This window comes from Artemia sp. Qi Xiang Cuo, chromosome 4 (assembly GCF_049724085.1).
Source record: "Artemia sp. Qi Xiang Cuo chromosome 4, ASM4972408v1, whole genome shotgun sequence".
In the NCBI taxonomy this organism is placed as follows: Eukaryota; Metazoa; Arthropoda; class Branchiopoda; order Anostraca; family Artemiidae; genus Artemia; species Artemia sp. Qi Xiang Cuo.
The window spans coordinates 53,039,933-53,063,962 of NC_142797.1; the positions used below are offsets into that span (position 1 = coordinate 53,039,933).

At 36.1% G+C, this 24,030-nt stretch overlaps 1 protein-coding gene across 4 annotated transcripts in view; it reads left to right on the forward strand.

Moving 5' to 3' along the window:
- Nucleotides 1-24,030, forward strand: part of LOC148953225 (uncharacterized) — a 99,526-nt gene that overhangs the window by 56,771 nt on the left and 18,725 nt on the right. For 3 of the 4 annotated variants that reach the window (XM_089088403.1, XM_089088407.1, XM_089088404.1), the window contains one exon: nt 12,770-13,101. In XM_089088403.1, the coding sequence (XP_088944529.1) occupies nt 12,770-13,101 (332 nt within the window). Of the gene's footprint in view, nt 1-927; nt 1,072-12,769; nt 13,102-24,030 lie in introns of those variants that run through there. The other variant, XM_089088405.1, reaches the window with a different exon arrangement.

Consider the following 24,030-nt stretch of genomic DNA (forward strand, 5'->3'; position numbering starts at 1 on the left):
ACTGATATTGCCTTATCAGCTTGGTATCCTATGCATTTATAATCAATCTTTATCTGAGAAAATAAAAACTAAACAATACTAAAGATGTCTGCTGCAAGAATATTTAATCAAATGTAATAATAAACCATTGATTGATTCAGTAAGTAAAAGTTGAAGTTAATTTTAAATAGTGACATAAACTTCTGTAGTTTTACACGAATATATCTGCTAGATTTGCCAGAAATTGCACAGACACCTAATTGATTATTAATATATTACTCTGAATCCCTTCAGTTATCTCTTTATATAACACATAACACCTGTCTTGTGTTAGAATTCACAATAAATACACAATTAACTAATAAATATATGCCCTGAACCAATGATTTTCTTTACATACACCCGGTTTCTATAACATTCGAGTATAATCAAAATTCGGGTGCCTTGAGCATACCCCAAACATGAAGTTATCCTAAAAATAAATGACACTTTTTTTTCTATCATAGAAGAATAGTTTAGGATGGTGGGAGGCAGGAAAAACAAAAAATATTTTTTTGATATATACATAAGGACCACCCTAATGTGTATGCAGATTTTCCAAAGGGTATATCTCAGGAATGGATTAGGGTATATCTCAGGAATGGATTAGGGTATTAAGTTGGAACTTTCAGGAAATGCTTGAAGGGGAAGATTAATTGACCAAAAGGCAATATATCAATTCTACTACTGATACTGATAGAGCCCATGTTGTCACACTTTTCAGTTCTCATGGTTTTCCCCAGGGTATTATTCTTGGAACAAGACTCTGCAGCTTCTTTATAAATAAAAAATGTTCTATCAAACCTCCTCATGCTTTGTGTAGATGATTTTGATTTAGTGTGTAAAGCTGGTGCAGTTTCTGATTTACTATGTCCTTTACTAGATTGCAGCCACTGCTGCAACTAGGATTGATTCAGGCTGACCTTGGCAGTCTTGGAAGTTCAGCTGATACATCTGATACAGCTGATGATTCAGCTCACTACCTTCAATGTTGGAAAGATCATGTGCTCCATTTTGACGAACAAGATCAGCACCAACAGTGTTTCCTCCAAGGTAATCCTCTTTTGTGTTGTTTCCAAAGAAAGAAACCTTAAATTCATGAGTCATTATTGATGGCAGATTGAATTTTAGCACCCAGACCAGAACTGCATCATCATCTGCCTTTCAATCTCTAGGCATTGTCAAAAGGAAAAATCTGAAGCTGGTGACCTAGAGTGTTCATAAAACTGTGTGAACCCTGATTAAGGCTTAAAAGATTACTCAGGAGACATGTCTGTTACATGTATTAACTTTGGCAAGACAAACTTTGCTCCTTGATTTTGGTTGAAGTTTAACCTACCTTGTTAGACTATTCATTTTGAAAAAGAAATTCCACAGATTTGAATAGGACTGTAGGCCATTCTAGGATTTCTTTTTTTCAAATTTAAGATATAATTTTACATGTTCTTTTAAAACTTATAAATCAGGAGTTAGCAATAGCAGTTTCTGTTCTGAACTAGACATTGTTTAGGTTATAAAAACTAAACAATAGTTGCTGGGATGCAGTTAAACTGGAAGCAACTCTGATTGGCTAAAATTGGTTTTACATTGGCATTAGTAAATGTTGTAACCACATTTCAGGTGACAGAAGAAACAAGTTTCAAACAAAGGGTAGCAGGATCTAAGGATGAGTTAAAGGGAGCCTCAAATATGTAAATATAGCCAGGCCACCAAATGGGAAAGAGTTAAAATGCAAAAAGACAATTTCAAGCTTTTCAGTATAATCACCTTCTTCTTGACAAGTTTTATTGGAAATAAGTACTAAAATTGTGGATACAAATTTACAAAAACAACAGTCTTATATCTTCTTGTGAAGTTTTACTACAAATTCTTAATACAAAAAGTTTATTTGTTTCAATGGATTTTTTTCTGGCACAAAGGTTCTTGGCCCTTGGGGAATTTAGTACTCAGAAATTTTAATGTTGTGTGTTTTTGACATGCAGTCAAGAATAGTCACTAAATTATTGGTGAACATGTCCTATGGTTAAATTAGAAGTCGATTTAATTTGTTAAAAGCAATATATATATATATATATATATATATATATATATATATATATATATATATATATATATATATATATAGGGCGAGAAATTTCACAAAGTTGGTATTGTGGAATTTTAGTATGAGTATTGCACTGTAATTGCAAATTTAGGGGTGTGTAAGAGAAAAGAAAAGGTCATGAACTTATAAAATATCTATTTAGTCTTAGAAAATTTCTATATAGTGTAGTTGTTCACCTAAGGTTAAGGATTAAGATACACGACATTTTTAGTATACCTGAAAGGTGTGGGGAAAAATAAAAATATAGTATAAAGTTTAATACAAAAATATGTGTTGATACAATATATTTTAAAACTTGAAGGTTTTTAAGGAAAGTAACTCATGGCTACATTTCTGGCCTGAATGTATTGTTAGGTGGCCCTACTTTTCGGGCGTGGGAGGCTATATCACTAAAAAAAAAAAGTCAAAACAGACTAATTATGAAAACAATTTAAAAGTATCAGATTTTCCGAGGGTTTTTAAAAACTGATAACATGAAGCTGACAGAAAATTTTGAATGAAATATCAAATTTTATCCGCATTTTTTTTTTGTAATCCATAATTTTAATTCTTGAGTGGAAAAAATGAAAATAATTATAAATTTTCCTAACCTATAATAAAAAAATGACAATTAGAAACGACTGGAAATTATTTTTTTTTTAAATCCAGCTACTATTGAATTGATGAAACCTCCCCCCCCCCCAGAAAAAAAATGTTTATTCACATCAAACAGGAACATAACAGATAATGCTAAAGAAAAATAAAGTCCAAAACAAACAAAATTTCAATAAGTAATAAAACGAAACTTAAAACTAGCATAATTACCACAAACAGGAACATGGCTGCCACCCCATAAACCTTCTAAAGGCCAGAATGTAATTTGGGTTTTATGGAGAATGATTCACATTTCAAGCCATTTTTTTTACTTTTTTATTTATCATAATATCAACAACAAAATGACAACAAAGACAATATCACAAGGCTTTTTTCTGAAATTAACTTAAGGAAGAAGATTTAGAAAAACCTGTAGGAATCCCTAAGTAAAGAGCCATATCCATTTAATGAATAATTTTTATTTGTTTTCTCTTTGTTTTTTTTGGGCCACTTTGTATAGAATGGTGATTGGAGAAACTTTTGAGGGGCAATCTTTGATTGAAAATTTAAACTTCTAACCCGCTTCTTAAGAGTCAAAAGTGACTGGGGGGCAACTAGATTTGTTTTCATGCTTAGGAATTATTCTGTATACAAGGGGGCTGCCCCTTCTTCAATCCTTGCTATTTACACTAAAGCCTTAAAGTTCTTTAAAAATAATCCTTATTCAAAGTTAATAACCCTTGTGTTTGAGTAGTCTTTAACCTGTGTTTAAATAAGGGCAAAAAGTGAAACTTTAGCATAAAGGACGAGGGTTGAGGAAAGACAGCTCCCCTCATATACAGAATAATTGCTGTTTGTTTTAAGTTTTAATGTTTCTCCTTACTTTTGGTTGAAGAAGTTTGTTTTTGTTTTTCATTTCTGACGGTTTTTCAAATAATGCCAGGAAACCCTCTTCACTTCTCTCTCCCTTGTAAAATGTCTCCTGGAAAATTCCCTCTGGAAACTTTCTTTCCCACAAAAAAATTATCCCAGTGGAAAATACCACCTCCCCCCCCTCACTATTGAAAATTACCCTGAAAATCTATTGTATATTTGCCAATAATAAATACTAAATGCGAACAATATGGGCAAATTGCTAACTTACAGCCCTTTCCCAAGGGATTATGGAGGGTCATGTCTTCACCAAAAGCATAATTATTGGGTCTTTCAACTATGCTAAATCAAATGGCTATGTTAAAATTTTGATCAAATGTGTTGGGAGAAAAATGGTTATGGGAGTAGGCTATTTGCCCTCCAATTTTTTGGTCACTTGAAAATGGTGCTAGAACTTTTGATTTCCGTTTCGAATGAGCCATCTTCCAATTTCTAGGACCTTTGGTTTGGTATGATCACCCCTGAAAAAAATAAAATAAAAATGCATCCATGATGTTTGTTCTGCCAAAAAATACAAATTACACATTTTTGTTGACAGGAGCTTGAAACCTCAATAGTAGGATGAATCTGATGGTCTGATTTCCTTAGGATTAATTGACTTTTGGGCGGTTTTTCCCCCCTTTTTCGAAAATCAGACAAATTTTCTCAGGCTTGTAACTTTTGGCTGCTAACATTAAACTTAATAAATTTTATATATTTGGAATTAGCATAAAAAGTCAATTCTTTTGAGTTATCTATTGTTATGGAAAATGTGTTTTTTTAGAGTTTTGGTTATTGTTCGGACAAGTTGCTCCTTACTTACAGCTCATTACCACAAACTGTTTGATAATGTTTCCCACTATCTTGTTTGAAAACAGCTTTTGGTAGATGGTGATAAAAGGTAGCTTGATCTCCAAAATTATTATTATTATAATTATAATTATTATTGGTCCAGCTGAAGATATGAATGGGGCCACAATTAGCAATAAGGAAAAATTTATATAGGGAGATGGGTAGAACATTTTGAGAATTTGCTAAACCAAGATAGAGTGGCAGGAATATATATAGAGGGAAATGAAAGAGTTTGTGATACCTTGGATGTGAAGGAAGATTTGCCTTGTGGGGAAGAAATAGCGATAGTACTAAAAGGATTAAAAAATACTAAGGCTCCAGGTGCTGATAGGGTGGTAAATGAGTTTCTTAAACATGGTGGCGCAGAGGTTAGAAATAAGTTGCTAATAATTATGAACATGATTTTCGAAAAAGGGAAAGTACCTAACGATATTAGGAAAACTTTAATTAAGCCACTTTGTAAGAAAGATGATAAAAGTGAGTGTGGTAATTATCGAGGCATTACTATAGTCTCTGTAGGTATCAAATTACTTAGCAATATGATACTTTTTAGACTGAGAGATGCTGTAGACAAAGTTTAAGAGAAGAACAGTGCGGTGTTATAAAAGGTAGAGGATGCGTTGACCAAATTTTCACTCTTAGGTTAATAATTGAGAAGTGCCTGAGTTGTCAAACAATTTTGGTCCTCAGTTTTATAGATTCTGAGAAAGCGTTCGATTCTGTTGATAGAAGAGCTTAAGTAAAGGTTTTATCCTTGTATGGTATACCAGAAAAATATATATTTAAGTGATTAGTGCTATGTACAAGAATAACACTTCTGCGGTTAAGGTAGGAAATGAAGTTAGCAATTGGTTTTGTATTAAATCAGAGGTTAAACAGGGTTGTGTTCTATCCCCCTTTATATGGATTATTTTGATGAACTTAAGGAGCACAGGAAAGTCAATGGGAGACCATGGAATCAAATGGGGAGGTAAAAGTCTCCGGGACTTAGATTATGCTGATGATTTAAGCATCCTAGAGGAAAGTGTGAGGAAAATGAATGAACTTTTAGAGGTTTTGCAACTTCAGGGTGGTAGAATAGGTCTGAAGGTTAATGTTAAGAAGATTAAGTCACTAAGGCTAGGAATAAGTGAAGATGAAAAAGTAACGTTAGGTAATGAAAAGATTGATCAGGTGGGCAGCTTCACTTATCTTGGTAGTATTATTAGTAAAGATGGTGGGAGCAGTGAAGATGTTAAAGTAGAATAGCCAAGGCTCAGGGTGTTTTTCACAGTAAAAAAAGTTTGGAAGAATGGGAAGATAAGTCTGCAACCCAAGATTAGAATATTAGAAGTTACAGTGATGACAGTAGTCAAATATGGTTCTGAAGCATGGGCGCTCCGAAAAACGGAGGAACATTTGGTAGATATTTTCCAGAGAAATTGCTTACGGATTGTTTTGGGTACCCGACTGAATGACTGCATTTCAAACAGTAGGCTGTACGAAAAATGTGGTTCAGTACTGCTCTCTAATAGTAATTCCTTTATAGTAATCGTATTGGTATTTTGGGACTATGTGAGACTTTTCTTAGGGATGGTATTAGTTCTTTGTTTGGTGTATCTGGGTACAGGATAGTTACTAGAAACAGGTCTACCCGTTCGAAAGGTGGAATTGCCGTGTTTATTGACCAGAATCTGCCTATCCGTAAAATTACGGATTTTAATGATTTGTATCAAGAGATGGAGTTTGAATTTTTAATGGTTGAGATCAAGTCTGGTATGAAGAAGCTACTCCTATGCTTATTTTATCGACCATTGGGATTAAGTGCGTCAAATTTTATTGGTAAGTTGAATTAGCTAACACAACGGATGACTTTTAAGAACCATAAAGTTGTTTTTATTGGTGATTTTAATATAGATTTTGGACTGTTAAGTTCAGAGCACAAGAGTTAAGATCTCTACCTGTAGATATACTAAATAATTTCTTTTCTGTCGGATTGGTTCCAACAACAAGAATACCAACACGTAATAGTGAACAGTCGGCATCAGTTATTGACAATATTTTTACGAATTTCAATCTACATTTGAGTTATGTCGTATTAACTGATGAATCGGATCACTCTATGTCACTTGGTGAATTTTTGATAAATAGCCTGAAATCTAAGCCGAATATAAAAGTAAGAAGGACTATTGATGATAAATCATTACAAAATTTTAGAGCTAAATTGGCTTGTAGCGACTGAACTTCAGTTTATGAAGAAGCCAACTCAGATGCAATGGCTACCCTATTTATTGAGAAATTCTCTTCTGCCCTTGACTCTGCCTGCCCCTTTTCGAAATAGCGCTCCAGGTACGCGACCCCGAAACAGCCTTGGATCACCCAAGGCTTACTAACCAGTATTGAACACAAAAATATGCTATTCAGGCAATATATTGATAATCCTGAGGTACTTGGTACGGAATTCAAGAATTGTAAATACACTCTGACAACCCTGCTCAGAAAAGCTAAACAGGCTTACTACCATAAGCAGTTTCAAGAAGCAGAAGGATCGCCAAAGAAGACATGGAAACTGATAAATGAATGCCTGAATAAACAAAAAACTAATACGTTTCCTGAGACCATAACCAAGCCTGATGGAACATCTTCAACATCCCAACAAGAAGTAGCCAACACGTTAAATGAATTTTTTGCATGCATTGGAGAAGCAACCATAGAGGCAGCTTATGGCCTTTCAACTGTCGTCACGGATAATTACAAAAAAATATCTACCTTCGCCATCTTGCTCCTCTATGTTTCTGTTGCTAGTCTCTGAGGACGAACTGCTAAAGATTGTTCAAGCCATGAAAAACGGGTCAAATTACCTCATAAAGAAGACCATCGATTGCTATGTCGGTGTTATCGCACACATCGTCAATTCTTCATTTAAAGTCGGCGAAGGTTATACCCCTCCACAAAGGTAGCAACCCCAAGATGCCTTCAAACGACCGCCCTATCTCTATTCTCTCTGCTTTTTCGAAAATTATGAAGCGTTGCATCTACAACAGACTGATGAATTATCTGACTAAGTCTAACTTCTTCAACAAGCATCAGTTTGGATTTTGGCCTGGGCACTCAACCGAACATTCTATATTGGTTTTGCTACAGTTTTTGAATGATGCGATGGACCGTGATGTGATACCAGCTACAATATTTGTGGATGTAAAAAAAGCGTTTGACACGATTTGTCATCTGATTCTTCTGGATAAGCTTGACAACTGCGGAATAAGAGGTAATGCTCTCTTACTCATCCAGTCTTACCTCAGTGGTTGGAATCAATTTGTGGATGGAGGTGCAGTAAGATTGGTAAAAACGCCATGTTCTGAAAAGGTAGGAGTACCACAAGGTTCAATTCTTGGACCACTACTATTTTTAATATACGCATATGACCTTCTGGACGCTATCACCGATGATGGACTTGCTCTACTATTCGCAGACGACATGGCTAATTCTGTCACAGGTACAGATGAATCATCCGTCAGAGAAAACCTCTGTTTTGGTCTAAAGAAGCTATTGCAGTGGTTTGCTGACAACCTCATGGTGTTAAACTCTTCAAAGACCCATTTTATCATCTTCTCTCGAATTTCACATGCCGTACCGTCGATTTCTCAAATATCTGTCCGTTTTAACGGAGAACTAGTTACCATTGCCAGGAAGGAGTCTTGTAAGTATCTAGGGCTAACAGTTGATGAAAATTTATCTTGGAAACTTCATCTTGATAGGCTAAGGATACAGCTAGGAAGGAATGTGGGTTTACTGCGGTACCTAAAATTCCACCTCCCTTTCCCTGCTCTTAAGAGTTTATTATTCTCTAATCCATTCTATTTTAATTATTGTCCAATTGCTTGTTTAAATACTTTCAAATCTCTAATTAATTCGATTCAACGTCTTCAAAATAATGCCCTTCGTACATTAAAAGCACTCCTTCCTTCCCCATCTTCCCTCCCCGATAAATCCCCTACAAAGAGCCTTTATACGTTTTTAAGAATATTGCCAGTTGATCTAGTCCTTCCTGTACATTGTGTCCTTTTCAGACTAAAACAAATAAAAGAATTATTACCATTGGCTTTAAATTCTAGCAACTTCTCTTTACTTTCTTCTGTCCAGAATAATTATTATTTAAGAGGAAGTTCAGCCAAATTACCTTGCCCTAGAATCCAAACTGAAAGATCCCGATTTTTTCCTAAAAATTCAATAATAAAATTCTGGAATATTTATGAAAGTAATGTAGAATCGCGTTTTTCTATTCCAGTTTCTAAAGCTAAATTCAAACTATGTCTAGTAAGTAATTATAGATAGTTATTTATTTATTTGAAGTCATTTAGGCCGGTGCTATTGTTGATAAATTTTTAATTATGTGGTATTTTATTGATTTGAGGTGTGGGCTTTGGGTTCAGTGTGGTGTCTCATTTCTCTTCCGAGTATATCTAATGTATTATTATTTCTTTTCATCATTTGTTATTATTATTATTTTTTTTTTTTTTTTTTATGGTGCCTGTTTTCGAGTATAACTAACTGTGTAGGCACCCTCTGTAAATATTTTCTTTTCCATTGATTCATATTGTACAAGTGTTATTTTGTCTTGTAGTGATTTAATGAGAAATTAAAAGAACTTGAACTAAGGCTATAATGAAAGAATGATTGAGGTGGCTAGGGCACGTTGTGCGGATGAAGGATGACAGATTGCCGAAGATTGTTCTTTTCAGCCAACCGTCTAGGGCTAAACGGAAAGCAGGTCATCCTCGTCTGGGGTGGAAGGACGTCATAAAGAAATATTTAAAGGAAATGGGAACTTCGTGGTAGGGTGTAAAAAGGGAGGCTTTGAATAGATTGGGATGGAGGAGAAGCGTGCGTAACTTTGTTGGCCTCAGGCGGCTTGGTGCTGCGGTGAGTTTTTAGTAGTAGTAGTAGTAGTAGTAGATGTGTATTAATACCATCTGTGTTACTTCATAAAACAATAATTTCATTAAACCTTAAAGGAACAATTTTATCTATATGTTTCTAGCAAACAAATTTTTAAGGTAATATTAAAGATATTTAATTCAGCTGTAGTTAAACCATAAAGGAATGATGTTCTCTGTGATTTCACCAAATTAAATTTTTCAGATAACCTTGAAGATGTTTAGTTCATCTGTAGTTAAACCTGAAAGGAAGGATTTATCTCTATGAGTTTCCGAATAATATTTTTAAGCTAATTTTAAAGATGTGTAATTCAGCTGTAGTCAAAACTGAAAGGAATGACTTTATTCCTATGATTTTACCAAATAAAATTTTTAGGGTAGGCCTGATATTGAAGATGTTTAATTCAGTTGTAGTTAAACCGTAAAGGAATGATTTTCTCTTTATGATTTCTCCAAGTTAAGTTTTTTTTTTAGATAATTTTGAAAATGTTTATTTCAGGTGTACCTAACTGAAGGGAATGAATTGTTTCTATGATTTCACCAAAGGAATTTTCTTAAGCTAATTGGTCCTTATGATTTCACCAAATAAATCTTTTAATGTAATGTTGAAGATGCTTAATTCAGGTCTAGTTAGACCGTAAAGTTATGTTTTTCTCTCTTTGATCTCACCAAATAATATTTTTTTACAATCTTGAATATGTTTGGCTCAACTGTAGTTAACCTGAAAGGAATGATTTATCTCTATGATTTCGCTAATTTAGAAGATGTTTAATTCAGCTGCAGTTAAAACCGAAAAAGAAGGATTTTATCCCTATGATTTCACCAAATAATTTCTTTAAAATAAACTTGACGTTTAATTCAGATAAACTGTTAGTTAAACTGTGTAAAGTTTAACTGAATTATGTAAGGACACTTGCCTCACTGAAGTCGGGGGAGCGTGGCGGTCCCAAGTCCGTTAAATGACGAGGGTTGGGCTGTGGGCTTATGACCCGCACTCTTGACCTCGAGGGCCTGCCCTTGGGGAACACACTACTGCAAACTGAAACACCAAGAGTATGCCTTGGATGGAAACCCCTTTTAATTATGACTACCGCAAGCCCAAGGAAAAGATTTATGAGTCCGAAACAACACCTTAGATTTGGTTTATGGAACGTCCAGCACAATGTCTCAAGCCTCCAAGACTGAGCAAGTGCTGAGAGCCCTGGAAGGTTACCACTTTGACCTTCTGGCTCTGTCGGAGGTTCGATTGCTAGGTTCTGGATCAAACAAACTGGATGGAAATGTGACTATTTTCTCAAGCAGATCCGAGCAGAGACATGAATTCAGAGTTGCCCTTATGATGACAAATCGAAACTCTGAAGCTCTACTGCAGTGGACGCCAATATCACCTAGAATCGTGAAAGCTAGCTTCATTGGCACGCATGAGAAACTGACGTAGTATCCTAAGCAACGACGAATCAAGAGACGAATTCTACGTATATAAGCATGTTATTTAGGAGCCTTCAACGCGAAAATAGGGAATGATTGGTCGTTTTCTCCAATACTCCTCGGCGAGCATGGCCTGGTCCGACAAAAAGAAAACAGGGACTACTGATTGACTTTGCACTCCTCAACGACCTTGGGATAAGAGGAGCTGTTTTTGGCTACTGGGATGTATACAAATACTCATGGACATCCTCCGATAACCTTACCCGAAATTAGATTGACCAGTGTCTCTTGAGCAAGAAGTGAGATTAAGCCTACTTGATATAAGGGGCTACAGAGGAGATGACGTTGGCTCAGACCACAACCTGATGGTAGCAAAAATCCGCCTCAAATTAAAAAGAAATACAAACGCCAAAAAGGCCCTCTCAAACTCAATCTCCGACTCAGAAAAACTGCCAGGTGACAGAACTTAAGTAAGCCTTTAAGTTGAAGATGCAAAATAGATTTGAAGCCCTGACTTTATTAGATGATGCTGACAGCAAAGAAGCCAGGGAAAACGTAAAGCTCTGCTTTCATGATGCCGCGAAAGCCACCATCTGGTACCGCGAGAATCCGAAGGACCATGGCTGTTTGACCAAACATTGAACCACATAGAGAAAAGGAAAAAAGTAAAAGAATCACTTATCTAAAGACAAGTCCCGACCGCCACACTTCAGAAATTTATTCGCAAAACGCCTAAACTTAAAATGCTTAAAACTTATAACGAACAGCAATTCTATGGCGTTTTGCGAATAAAGCCCAAATGCACTTTTCCTCATTTTAGAGGAGAGCAAAATGAAAACAAAATCTTTCTCACAAACCAGAATTTAAGAAACCTGAACTTTTAAAGACTGATTCCTAATTAACTTCTCAATCGAAATTCACTAGAAATGTCCAAATTGCTGAATTGTTCATTACTTAAAAGATAAGGAGCTTACACTTTCTTTTACGCCCTTTTGGAACAATTTTTAACTTGGTCGGAATTAAAGATAAGCCCATTTTGAATAGGCCAATCGCTAGATTTCCTTGACCTTTTTTGAACCATATACTTAACTCATTTTCGGAAAGAAGGAAACTTAGGCCCTTTTTGCAAAGCGCTACAGAATTATTACGCATGTGAGGGGGGTTGAACCCTCCTCAACGCCTCGTTCTTTACGAGGCGTTAGCTTTAAGTTTGAATTTTGTCCCAATTCTTTATTAACGAGTCGTCAAACACAAGGTTTGTGCTACCCCCCTCTTAGAAAAGCAAGTAATTGCTTTTTGTTTTAAGTTTTCATGTTGCTCCTTACTTTCAGTTGAATTTTTTTTTCTTGATTAAAATTGAAAGGAATGATTGTATCTTTATATGATTTCACCAAACAAATTTTTTAAGGTAGTCTTGAAAATTTTTTAAATTCAGATGTAGTTAAACCGTAAAGGAATGATTTTCTTTGTGTTATTTCACCAAATAAATTTTTTTGGATAACCTTGGAGATATTTAGTTCACCTGTAGAAATGATTTTGTCTCTATGTTTTCATCAGAAATGTCTTTTTAAGGTAATCTTGTAGATGTTTAATTCAGGTGTAGCTAAACTTTACAGGAATGATATTATTTCTATGACTTCATTTAAATAATTTTTTTAAATTAATCTGTAAGATGCTTAATTCAGCTGTGTTTAAACCCGTAAATTTTATGTCTATGACTTCACCAAATCTTTTTTTTTAAGTAATCTTGAAGAAGTTTAAATCAGCTGTTGTTTAACCAGAAAGGAATGGCCGTATCTCTATAATTTCACCTAATAAATTGTTGAGGCAATTCTGAAGATGTTTAATTCAGCTGTTGTTGAACTTGAAAGGAATGATTTTATCGCTGTAATTTCATCGAATAAACTTTTTAAGATATTCATTTCAGCTGCAATTAATTTCTGTGATTTCACCGAATTTTTTTAAGGTAATCTGAAGATGTTTAATTCAGCCATTGTTAAACCTGAGCCAGAAGAGTCAAATTATTTATCTGATGACTACTCTCTTTCTACTTCTTTTGAATATTCGGATGTGAAAGGAGAGAGCTCACACAATTTCGCTTCTTCTTCCCATGGAAAACTCAATGATCGAAACCTTCAAAGTGGAGACATTGATCAAATGGTTCAAAATCTTGAGAAGCTGAGGGAAAAAATTGACAATGAGATTTTAAGGAAGAAATGGTTTGAAGAAAACCTGCAATGGGGACTGCATCCTCCCCTTGATTGTCTGGATGATCAAAAAAATGGGCAATGGTATGAGGTTGGTATCTTTTGATTTACAAATGTAAATAACATATATTCAGTCCAAATTTTGAACTTTATTGCTATAAAAAATAGAGATTACGAGTTTTTGCTAATCAGTAGCTTTAATTGTAGTAAGATGTATTCATAAATAAAACGAAAATCATACAAACGGATACAGGGCGCTGATCTTTACAACGGTTCCATGGGCTTCATCTCTTCCCCTAAGACTCCTCTTTTGACCCCAAAGTTTCTATCATTTTAAATTTCTTGCGGCAAGACGTAAATAAGGAAGTACAATATTGCCTTTATATACCATTTGTACAAAATACAACAAAAAGAAAAAAAATATCAAGATGATACTGGTATAAAGGTGGTATTTAAAATGATCGAAATGGTTCGTGGTAACGAACTCTAAGTAAGGAGCAACTCGGTCCATTAGCAACTAAAACTCTAAAAAACAGAATTTTCATAACAATGGATAAATAAAAAATATGGCTTTTTATACTGATTCCAAATATATTAGATTCATTCGGTTTAATATTACCCTTCAAAAGCTACGAGCCTAAGAAAATTTACCTGATTATGGAAACAAGGGGGAAAAATCCCCTAAAACTCAAGGAATGTAATTGAAAATCGTGCCGTCAAAATCAGCGTACTAGAAAACCCTACTGAAGAGGTATGATGCTGCCGTCTGCAAAAATGTGGAATTTTGTTGTGTTTTTTTTTTTTTTGTGTGGGTTGGGGGTGTGTTTTTTTTTTTGCCAGAAGAGAGGTCACGGATGTGTCTTTATTTGTCGTTTTTTTTCGTTCTTCCCAGGAGTGATAGTATCAAACCAATAGTTCTTGAATATCGAGAGAGGGCTCATCTGAATGGAAATTATAGTTCCGGTGCTTTTTAAGTGACCAAAAAGATTGGAGGGCAACTAGCCTCCCTCCCAATCCCTTTTTCAAAAGTCTCCCTATCAAAATTTTGAGACAGCCATTTTATTCAGCACATTTGAAAGGTCCGATGACTATGTATATGGGGATGATGTGACCCCCCATAGCCCCCGTAAAAAGGGCTGCAAGTTATGAAATTTGTCCATTGTTTACATATAGTATTTGTTATTGGGAAGTACATATACATTTTCTTCTTTTATTTGGGGGGGGGGTGGAGGAGTTATCTGTGGAGGGGGATTTCCTAGTGGGAGAATATTTCGTTGGGAGGAAAGTTTCTGGGATAGAACTTTCCAGGGGAATTTTTACACAGGAGAATTTGCCAGTAGGCCTATTCATACGCAAAATTCATTTTATTTGGCTTACTTTCTCCTAGGTGACTTATTTTTACCTGTGGAGACGCTCTGGAGGAATTGTCTGGGGAAAACTTTAAGAGATGTTGCAATTCTCATGGGGATTTTTCGGGGGGTGCTTTCCCTGGGAGTAATTCTCCATGGAGAAAATATCACCAGGGTAAATTCTTTATGGGTAAATTTTCCCCACACAGGAGAAAAATTCCATTAGGGGGGGGGGGTTCAGGAAAAAAAATTCCACAAAAGGTTTTTTTGGCATGACTTGAAAAATTATCAAGAATAGAATAAAAAATTGTTTTTTTTTTTTTTAATATATAAAAGAAAGCAATAAAATTGCTTACGAATTAACAGAAAAGCAACAATGATGTTTGAAAAAAAATTAAAATAAGAAATCTGATAGTGCTGTTTTTATTATATCAACATGTTTTCTTTAGAAGTGGTAAACCACTGAACATTTAATTTGGTAAGTTTTTTGGCTATATGATTAATTTGACAGCTAAAAATAAATTTACCGTTCGACTCACCATAAAGCACTCTTTTGAAACATAGTTATTGCTACCACAGCTACTAATCAATTGAATCACAGTCCCTTCCTCCTAATAGTACAGGCAAACTAGAGTTTGACCCCAAACAAAGTGCAACAAAAACGATTTTTACACCATGTTGTAGAGAAAAAAAGCTGAACAACATATCAAAAATTGCGTATTCTAGGTCGACGCAAAACTATTTTTTTTTCTTTTTGCTTTTCGTGTCAATTTTGTCAGGCTTTTCTTTAAAAAAATTAACCGTCAGTAAATGTTCGTTTTTCTGTATATGAAGTACCTTCCCGATGTAAAATGAAGAGCTGAGCCTGAAAATCAAAGCAAATTTGATGTAAAATTTACCAGAAATGTTTGATAATCATCAATATGTGATTTTACCCTTCCCATCGTTGTGACCTCTTTTCGCCATACTATTAGAAGGCAACTATTCCGACATAAAATGATAAGCTGAGCCCAAAAATCGAATTAACCTGATGTAATGTCTACTAGAAAACCCGTTTAATATTTATCAATATGCATTTTTTCATTTTCATTTGTCATGTTTCTTCTAGCACTTATTGTCCACCAATTCGTCGATTGTTGGTAAAAACAAATTGCAACAGAAAGGATTTTTGCAGCATGTTGCAGAGAGAAAAAAGCTGAACAACATATTCAAAGTTGCACATTCTAGGTAGACGCAAAATTATTATTATTTTTTTTTTTTTTTGCGTATCGTGTCAGTTTTCTCACTTTCCTAACAAAAAAGATTAAGTTTTGGTAACTGTTCCTTTTTCTTGTACCGAATTGTTATCCCGATGTAAAAAAAAAAAAATGAGTGCAAAAATCGAGTCAAATTTGGTGTAAGGGTGATGTATAAAAAAAGTTTCTTAATCATCAATATGAGATTTTTATGCTTCTCGTCGTCGTGACCCTCATTCTTTTTTTACCAGACCATCGTTCGCTGGCTAAATTGTCGGTTTTGAGATCTAATAATTAGTTAGCCTGAATGTGATTGTCGCTGGCTCCATCACCTGATTGGTCGGCCTAAAAAAAGTGATTGAAAGATTTTTATTAAAAATATCAGAAAAGGGAAACCATCTACGGAACTAGTTTTTAGCGGCTGACATTTAAAATCCCTCTTAGAATAAACTATCATCAACACACTGACTAGCTTTCACAACTGATAAAATTATCGGATCAACTTCATGAACATTTGAAAAGCACAATCAGACTCTGAATAGTTCTCACGAGTTATCGTTTCGATTCTTATACCTAAGCTTTGACGTTATCCTCATAATCAAGGCTTTCAATTCTCGGAGAGGTAGAATATGCCGTTCCTTTGCACGTTTTAAACGCTGCCGTGCAAGCTAAGCCTTTTTTAAAGCAGCTATATCTCGTTGAGCTACATGCCAGTAGACAGGAGCATTTCATGATTTTCAGAAGCAGACGAGGGGCTAGTGGGACGTCAGAAGTCAATGAATACAAGAATTCATCTTTATTATTCCCACTCCATTCCTCGGATTTCAGTTCAGAATCAGGATCTTCCCTCCACACCTGAACTTGGTAGAAAATCCCTGTAAGTGTGGAATTTAGCCGCATCAGAAGTTGGTGGTAACTGTTCTGGGTGGCCGAACGTGCTACCAGTAGTCACCTTCTTTTTAAGAACTTTCCTGTGGAGTTCATTCAAATTTCCCCCTTTTGATGAGCCATATATCATGAGCAGAGCGTCTTCTCCAGCAACCCTTACTTTCTCCTTAGAACCTGATTTCAGCATGAAAACTGCAGCTGATGTATGAAAATCGGCATCTGCCATTAACTTCTTCAGAGCAAGGCCTTTTCCCACACTGTGGATCTGTGAAGTAGAGTCACAGCCTAAGAAGGCGCGAGCAAAAAGAATCAGATGGCATGTCTTATGGTCCAGCTTCTCTTTCAATTTGTGAATATCCCATATTCGGGGAGCTTTGTTTGACTTTGTATCAGGTGCAAAAAATAGTTTCTTGCTTGATAGGTCACCATGATAACACACAAGAACCAAAATGTCAGTATCATCTCCAATGCCTTCAGTGTCGTAAAACCCGGAAGAATCAACAGCAGCTTGCACAATTCAGATATCTGCATCACCCGGTGCCTGGACTACGACGAAGCCAGTTGATCGGAGATAACCAGCCAACTTGCAGATAAACCTGGCCTTGTTTTTCTTGTAGGACAAGAACCCATCCCTTTTTTACCTTCAGCTACATATCCGCTGTGAAGAAAATCTCACGGCCGATTATACGACTTCTCTTCGACTGTGCCATATCCTCTATGGTAGCTCCCCCATCGTAGCCGTCAAACACAATAGTAGCAGATGGATACTTTTGGGTTATGTAAGTAGCATAATTGTCAAGGATTTCGGGGTATCGTTCATTTTTGGCCCAGCGAATTCTGTGCAGAAGAGCTCCACCATCGAAGATATATCGAATGCCTTTGGGAAAGGGATGAGAGCGCTTCTCAATATTGCAAGTCAGTGCTATAGCTTTTGCAAACTCTGGCTTGTTCGGAGACCGGAGCATGCAAGAACTGTCGAAAAGTGATGCCGGGTAGGAACACAGTTCGTGTTGAAAGAACTTAGATTCTGTGAGATTGATCCTCTTTGCTGGCATGACGAGCCTCTGAAAAAGGAGAGTGGGATCCAGTCTTTTGCAATCTCCACCTGGACTCGGCTTTGGAGTAATTTGAACTGCCTGTTGTTTTCTTCGAAATACAAAATCCGTGACCAGCTCTCCAGGCATGAAGTCAATGATTTTTAGGCCTAAATCTCTAACATAATCAACGTTGGCAGATTCGTAGGCTGTCAGACCGTTGGTGATGTTTCTTAGTTGAAGATCCCCATTAAATCGTGACCCTTTTTCTAGTAAATCGATAACGATCTGGGTGTCTTTACAGTCTCTTAGCTGCCTCGGCTCGGACGTTTCCTTATGTTGTTCACTAGTTCCATGTAAAATCTGTGACATACCCTTCATCAGAAGATTTAATGCAGAGCAGACTGGTCAAGACAAAACCCATAAAGACCTTTGAACCTCTGTACCACTTCCATCGGTAAGACCACCAGCCGTCTTAGACAACGCATGAGCTTTTGCTTACTGACATGACCCATGAAGAGCCCAGCCCAGAATCTATCAGAACGTCTGATCACATGCATCCCATTCGCGAAGGCTTGATAAACGGTGAAGTGAAATTTGATAAACATTTGCAGTGAAACTTTTTAGCTTGTTAGGTGGTGGATATGTCGAATGACTTTTTTGTATCTATAGATGGCAAGATATCAAACACGGGCATTAACGTGAATTAATAAATGATAAATGGGGTAATTTTCAATTGTGACTTTTTAGCTTACGGCTTTATCCGAGAAATCACTTGGACAAAGCATGGGACTAAACAGTAATATAATTTATTGCCTACGAAGGTAATGAAAGTGCTGTAGCTGCCTTCTGTGCGTTAAATGGAGTTCTAAATGAGCCAACCATAATTTATCAGCCCTCTTGTTTTTTTTTTGTTTTTTTTTTACCAACAATCGACGAATTGGTGGACAATAAGTGCCAAAAGAAACATGTCAAATGAAAATAAAAAGTGTATATTGATGAATATGAAACAGGTTTTGTATTAGACACTACATGAGGTTAATTTGTGTTTGGGCTCAACTCATCATTTTATATCCGAATAGTTGCCTTCTGATAGTATGGTGAAAAAGAGGTCAAAACGATGAGAAGGGTAAAATCACATATTGATGATTATGAAACTTTTTCTGGTGTATCGTACACCAAATTTGCTTTCATTGTCGTGCTCAGCTCTTCATTTTACATCGGAAGGGTACTTCATATACAGAAAAACGAACATTTACCGACAGTTATTTTTTTTTGAAAAAAAAAAACTGAAAAATTGACACAAAAAGCAAAAAAAAAAAAGTTTTGCGTTGACCTAGAATGTGCAACTTTGGGTATGTTGTTCAACTTTTTTTCTCTACAAGATGGTATAAAAATCATTTCTGTTGCAATTTGTTTGGGGTCGACCAATATTTTTCGCTAGTTTGCCTGTATCATAATGCTTAGTTGCAGACCTATGTTAAACACTAAATTTACTGATTTCACCTCCTTTTTTGTTGGTTTTATTTGAAATTACGAAACAACTGTTGATTAGAAATAAGGGGGAAAAATAAAGAAAAAAACAATAGGCTATTTCATGGCAGTATCCAGGATTTTTGTTTGGGTGGGGGGGGGGAGGCTACAAAAAAAAACTTAAAAAAAACGCATAAAAAATTTGTTTGTATACACTTATGTTACGTTTTTACGAAACGGTAAAAAATTTCATTGGTAGGGGGGTTCATGCACCCTACCCATCTGGATACGGCCTTGGGCTATCTATAAAATTAGTTTTCCGGCCTGGGCTGTTTCCAGTCCAGGCTTAGACAGTAAATAAGGAGCGATATGGCTCAATAGTAACCGAAACACTAAAAAACGGAATTTTGATATCAAAAGATATATAAAAAGAATCAACTTACTATGCTGATTTTATATATATAAGATTCATTAAGTTTAGTGTTACCCATCCGAAGCTTCGAGCCTGAGAAAATTTTCCTGCTTTTCGAAAAAAGGCGGAAACACCCCCTAAAAGTCAAGGAATCTTAATGGAAATCACACCGTCAGATTCGGCGTATCTAAGAATCCTCTTATAGAAGTTTCAAGCTCCCATCCGCAATTTTTTTTTTTTTTTTTTTTTTTTTTTTTGTTGTTGCCAGAATAATGATCACGGATGCGTGTTTGTTTCTTTTTTTTCTCAGGGGTGATCACATCAAACCAAGCGTCCCAGAATATCGGGAAAAGCCTCATTAGAACAGAAAATAAAAGTTCTAGTGCTCTTTTTGAACACTAGACCAAAAAGATTGACCAAGAAGATTGGAGCGCAACTAGCCCCCTCCTACGCCCCACTTTTTGTCAAAGTCGTCCGATCAAAATTTTACGATAGCTATTAAAAAAAAAAACGTAGTTAAAAAAAATTCCGTAACTATGGCTTTGGGGACAACATGACCCCCCCCCTCCCACACACACACACACACAGCCCCTGGGGAAAGGTATCTAAGTCATAAAATTGGCCCATTGTTTACATATAGTATTTGTTATAGGGAAGTATACACACATTTTTCGAGGGGGGGGGTCAGTTTTCTGTTCGGGGATTTTCCACGGAGAGAATTTTCCATGGGATGGAAGTTTCCGAGGGTGAACTTTCATAAGTAAATTATACACTGCCAGAATTTGTCGGAATTCCTATAAGAAATTCTTTTTATTTGTCTTACTTTCTCTTTGTGGGCTCAATTTTACATATGATTAATAAAAAAAAACTTTTTCCACAAAATAAGTTTTTCAAAGAAAAGAACTCCATTAAACCAAAAATGAACAAAAATAAGAACAAATAATCTACCAAGCGTGAAACTACCACAAATCAGCATCGATAAGTAAATGAAACCCAAAACTACCGGAAATTACAATAAATAACCGAGTCAAACTCAAAACGAGCAGAAACATGCACCACATACCCATCAATCACAAACTCAGAAATTGAGAGTATCATTGCTGACACCGGGACTGATGAGATATGTGAAGTATCTGAATATGCCGTCTTTAAGGAACTTCAGAAACTGAAAGTAAACTGTGAGTCTTACCCTGGTGAACTCCCTGTCAAGTTGTTACGCGAGTTCTCCATCTTTCTCGCACAGCCACTCAGCTCTATTATTAACCAGTGTTTTCGTGAACAAGTGTTCCCCAGTGTTTGGAAGAGAGCTTATGTGCGCGTCATTCCAAAAGTGAAAAACCCAAAATCTTGCGACCAACTCCGCCCAATTTCGATAGTTCCGAACCTCTCTAAGGTAGCGGAATCATTTATATATCGTGAACTTATGTCACAAGTCCAGGGCTCTCTTGATCCATACCAATACGGGTGCTTGAAAGGTAGTAGTACAACTGTTTATCTTGTGCGTCTGTATCACCTTATTGTTGAATGGCTTAACCAAGGGGGCACACTTGTAGATCTCCTCCTAGCCGACTATAGAAAAGCCTTCGACTTGATACGCCATTATACTGCAGTGAACAATCTGACTGTTATGGGAGCTTGCAGTCATGTTCTCTTATTAATAATAGATTTCTTACGCAACCGACAACAGAGTGTACATGGTCTCTACCCAGGTGATACTGATTTGGAATGGTCTGAGCTTACGTATGGTGCCCCACAATGCACTAAACTCGCTGCCTTGTTGTTCTTGGCAGTGATCAACTTCGTCCTTGCCGATTTTGACGAACGGTTCAAATTCGTAGATGACCTTTCCACCCTCTTAAAATACCTCATTGTGAAGTCTCAAACCGTTCCCCAGTTCAGTGAATCATTTATCAACAACTTTAGAGACCAGTGTTCTGAAAACAGCCTCCGAATCAACGAAACGAAAACCAAAATTCTTCGATTTAACCCTCTCAAAAGGGATTTTCAGTGCCCCCCTCCACCATACCAAAGCGTATCGTCAGCAGTTATTCTCGGTGTTACGTTCAGCGTTGACTGTTCGTTTAGCCTCCACGTCCAAGAGGTAGTGAAAAAGGCGAACTGTGCCATGCGTACCCTTTTACTGATGCGAAGATTTGCTTTTTCAGTGCCGCAATTGAAAACAACCTACCTGACATATATTCGCCCAATATTAGAGTATGCGTGCCCTGTATGGGGTCCACAGGTTCAGAACACTGCCTATATGAGCGAAGTACTCGAATCAGTCCAGAAAAGAGCGGTGAAGGCCATACTGTCTGATCAGTACACCGATTACGAATCAGCACTGTCTCAACTAAATTTGCCGTCACTTCACGACCGCCGTTTTCAACTTATCTGTAAATTTGGCCAGTTTCTTCTGACAAGTGATAAACACAGAAATATATTACCCTCAATGCTCACAAAAAAAGTAACTACAAGATCAAAAGCAACAAAGCTAGCCCAGCCCAAGTGTCGCACTAATCGCTTCAGCAATTCGTTTGTGCCTTTTTATGTTTCTGTCTACAATAAGTGACATGTGTATTAATTTTTTGTGTCTTTGTTTACTTTGTAAATAATAGCGCGATTTAGTCGGGATTTAAACCCTGACTACGAAAGCTTTTATGTTAATAAATGATTCTGATTCTGAAATTAACATGAGTAGAGCTCAAAACCCCTGTGCCTTCCCAAGGCCAGAACATAATTTGCACTTTACTGAAAAAATATAAATTTTTTACTTCTGTAACTTTAATAAATCAAATAATATTAACATTTTGATTACTAAATATTAGTATATGTATATTAAACTGACAATGCACATTCGTTTGTATTTTTTCAGTAAAGTGAAAATTATGTTCTGGCCTTAGGAAGGCATAGGGGTTTTGAGCTCAACTCATGTTATTTATTTTAATTTCTGTTCGTTTTGGGATTCATTTATTTATCGATGCTGATTTGTGGTAGTTTCATGCTTGGTAGATTATTTTATTTTAGCTCATTTTTGGTTAAATGGAGTTCTTTACTTTTCTTTGAAAAACTTGTTATGTGAAAAAAGTTTTTTAACTAATTTCTCTTCGTTTTATATTGACATAGTCTTTTCCGGGAAAAAGAAAATAAATCTTTAAATCTTTTCGTTTTTTCTAAGACTTTATAATATGGCCTGCTATTTGTATGCTGGAAATTCTTTTTTAGCAATTTATAACAACATGCACCTTTTTAAAAGTCTGGACACAAATAGTAGTGTTTAATTTAGTTTCATACCTCCTCTAATTGACCTGAAATAGAAAACCTGATACCATTCGGAAAAAAATATGTTTACCTTTTTTGATATCTTGGATACACTTACGCTATTTTTATTTGTTTAAATTTTAAGAGCAGAAGTAGCCCCTAAGTTTGAACATAATACCCTCAGTCGTTCTTGGGATACTTCTGAGATGCATTATTGGTAATTAGAATTAACACAGTGCATTTTTATTTAGTCTTAAGGAAACATTTAGTTTTTAAACATATTGGGCAAATGGGAGGGTGGGCGTGGGAGAAGGATTAGTTGCCCTCCAACAACTTTTGACTATTAAAAAGGGCATTAGCCCTTTCAATTTTCAATCGAATGAGCCCTTTTCGAAGTTCCTACCGCAAATCCTTCGATACCAAGGGCCCTGGTCTAAAAAAAAAAAAATAATAATAATAATACATTGTACCCACATCGATCTTTACTATAAAAATGTCAAGCTTTCTAATCACTATTAAAAGGGCCTTAACCCTTTCAATTCCAAATCGAAAGAGCTCTTTTTGAGTCTCAACGACATCATTTTTTATGAACATCTTATATACTCCAAGAGTATACCTTACAAACCTTGCTCATAAGGTTGTGAGGGGGTTCTCATCCTCAAAGACTAAATTTCTAGAACTTTAAACTACGTTAAACAAAATGTATATCTCAAGATTTTGATTGGATGTGTTTGGGGAAATGGTTGGCGTTAGAGGGGCGTTAGTTGCTCTCCGATCACTTTCAACTATTAAAAAAGGCACTAGCCCTTTGAATTTCCAATCGAATGAGCCCTTTTGAAGTTTTTACGACAACACTTTCAATAAAAACCTTGTATGCCCCAGGGCATAACTTAAAACCCTGGCCCTGAGGGCTGGGGGGGGGGGGATTGTCATCCTCAAAGACCTAATTTCCAGAACTTTCAACTACGTTGAACAAAGTTTCTATCTCAAAATTTTGATTGGACGTGTTTGGAGAAATCGTGGGCGTGAGAGGGGGGTTAGTTGCCCTCCAATGAATTTTGACTATTAACAAGGACACTAGCCCTTTCAATTTCCAATCTAATGAGCCCTTTTTGAATTTCTACGACAACGCTTACTATAAAAACCTTATATGCCCCAGGGCATTACTTACCACCCTTGCCTTGAGGGCTGTGGGGGGTTGTCATCCTCAAAGATATAATTTTCGGACCTTTAAACTACATTCAACAAAATGGTTATCTTAAAATTTTAATTGGATGTTTTTGGAGAAATGTGAGCGTCAGTGGTGGGTCACTTGCCCTCCAGTCACTTTTGACTATTAAAAAGGACACTAGCCCTTTGAATTTCCAATCG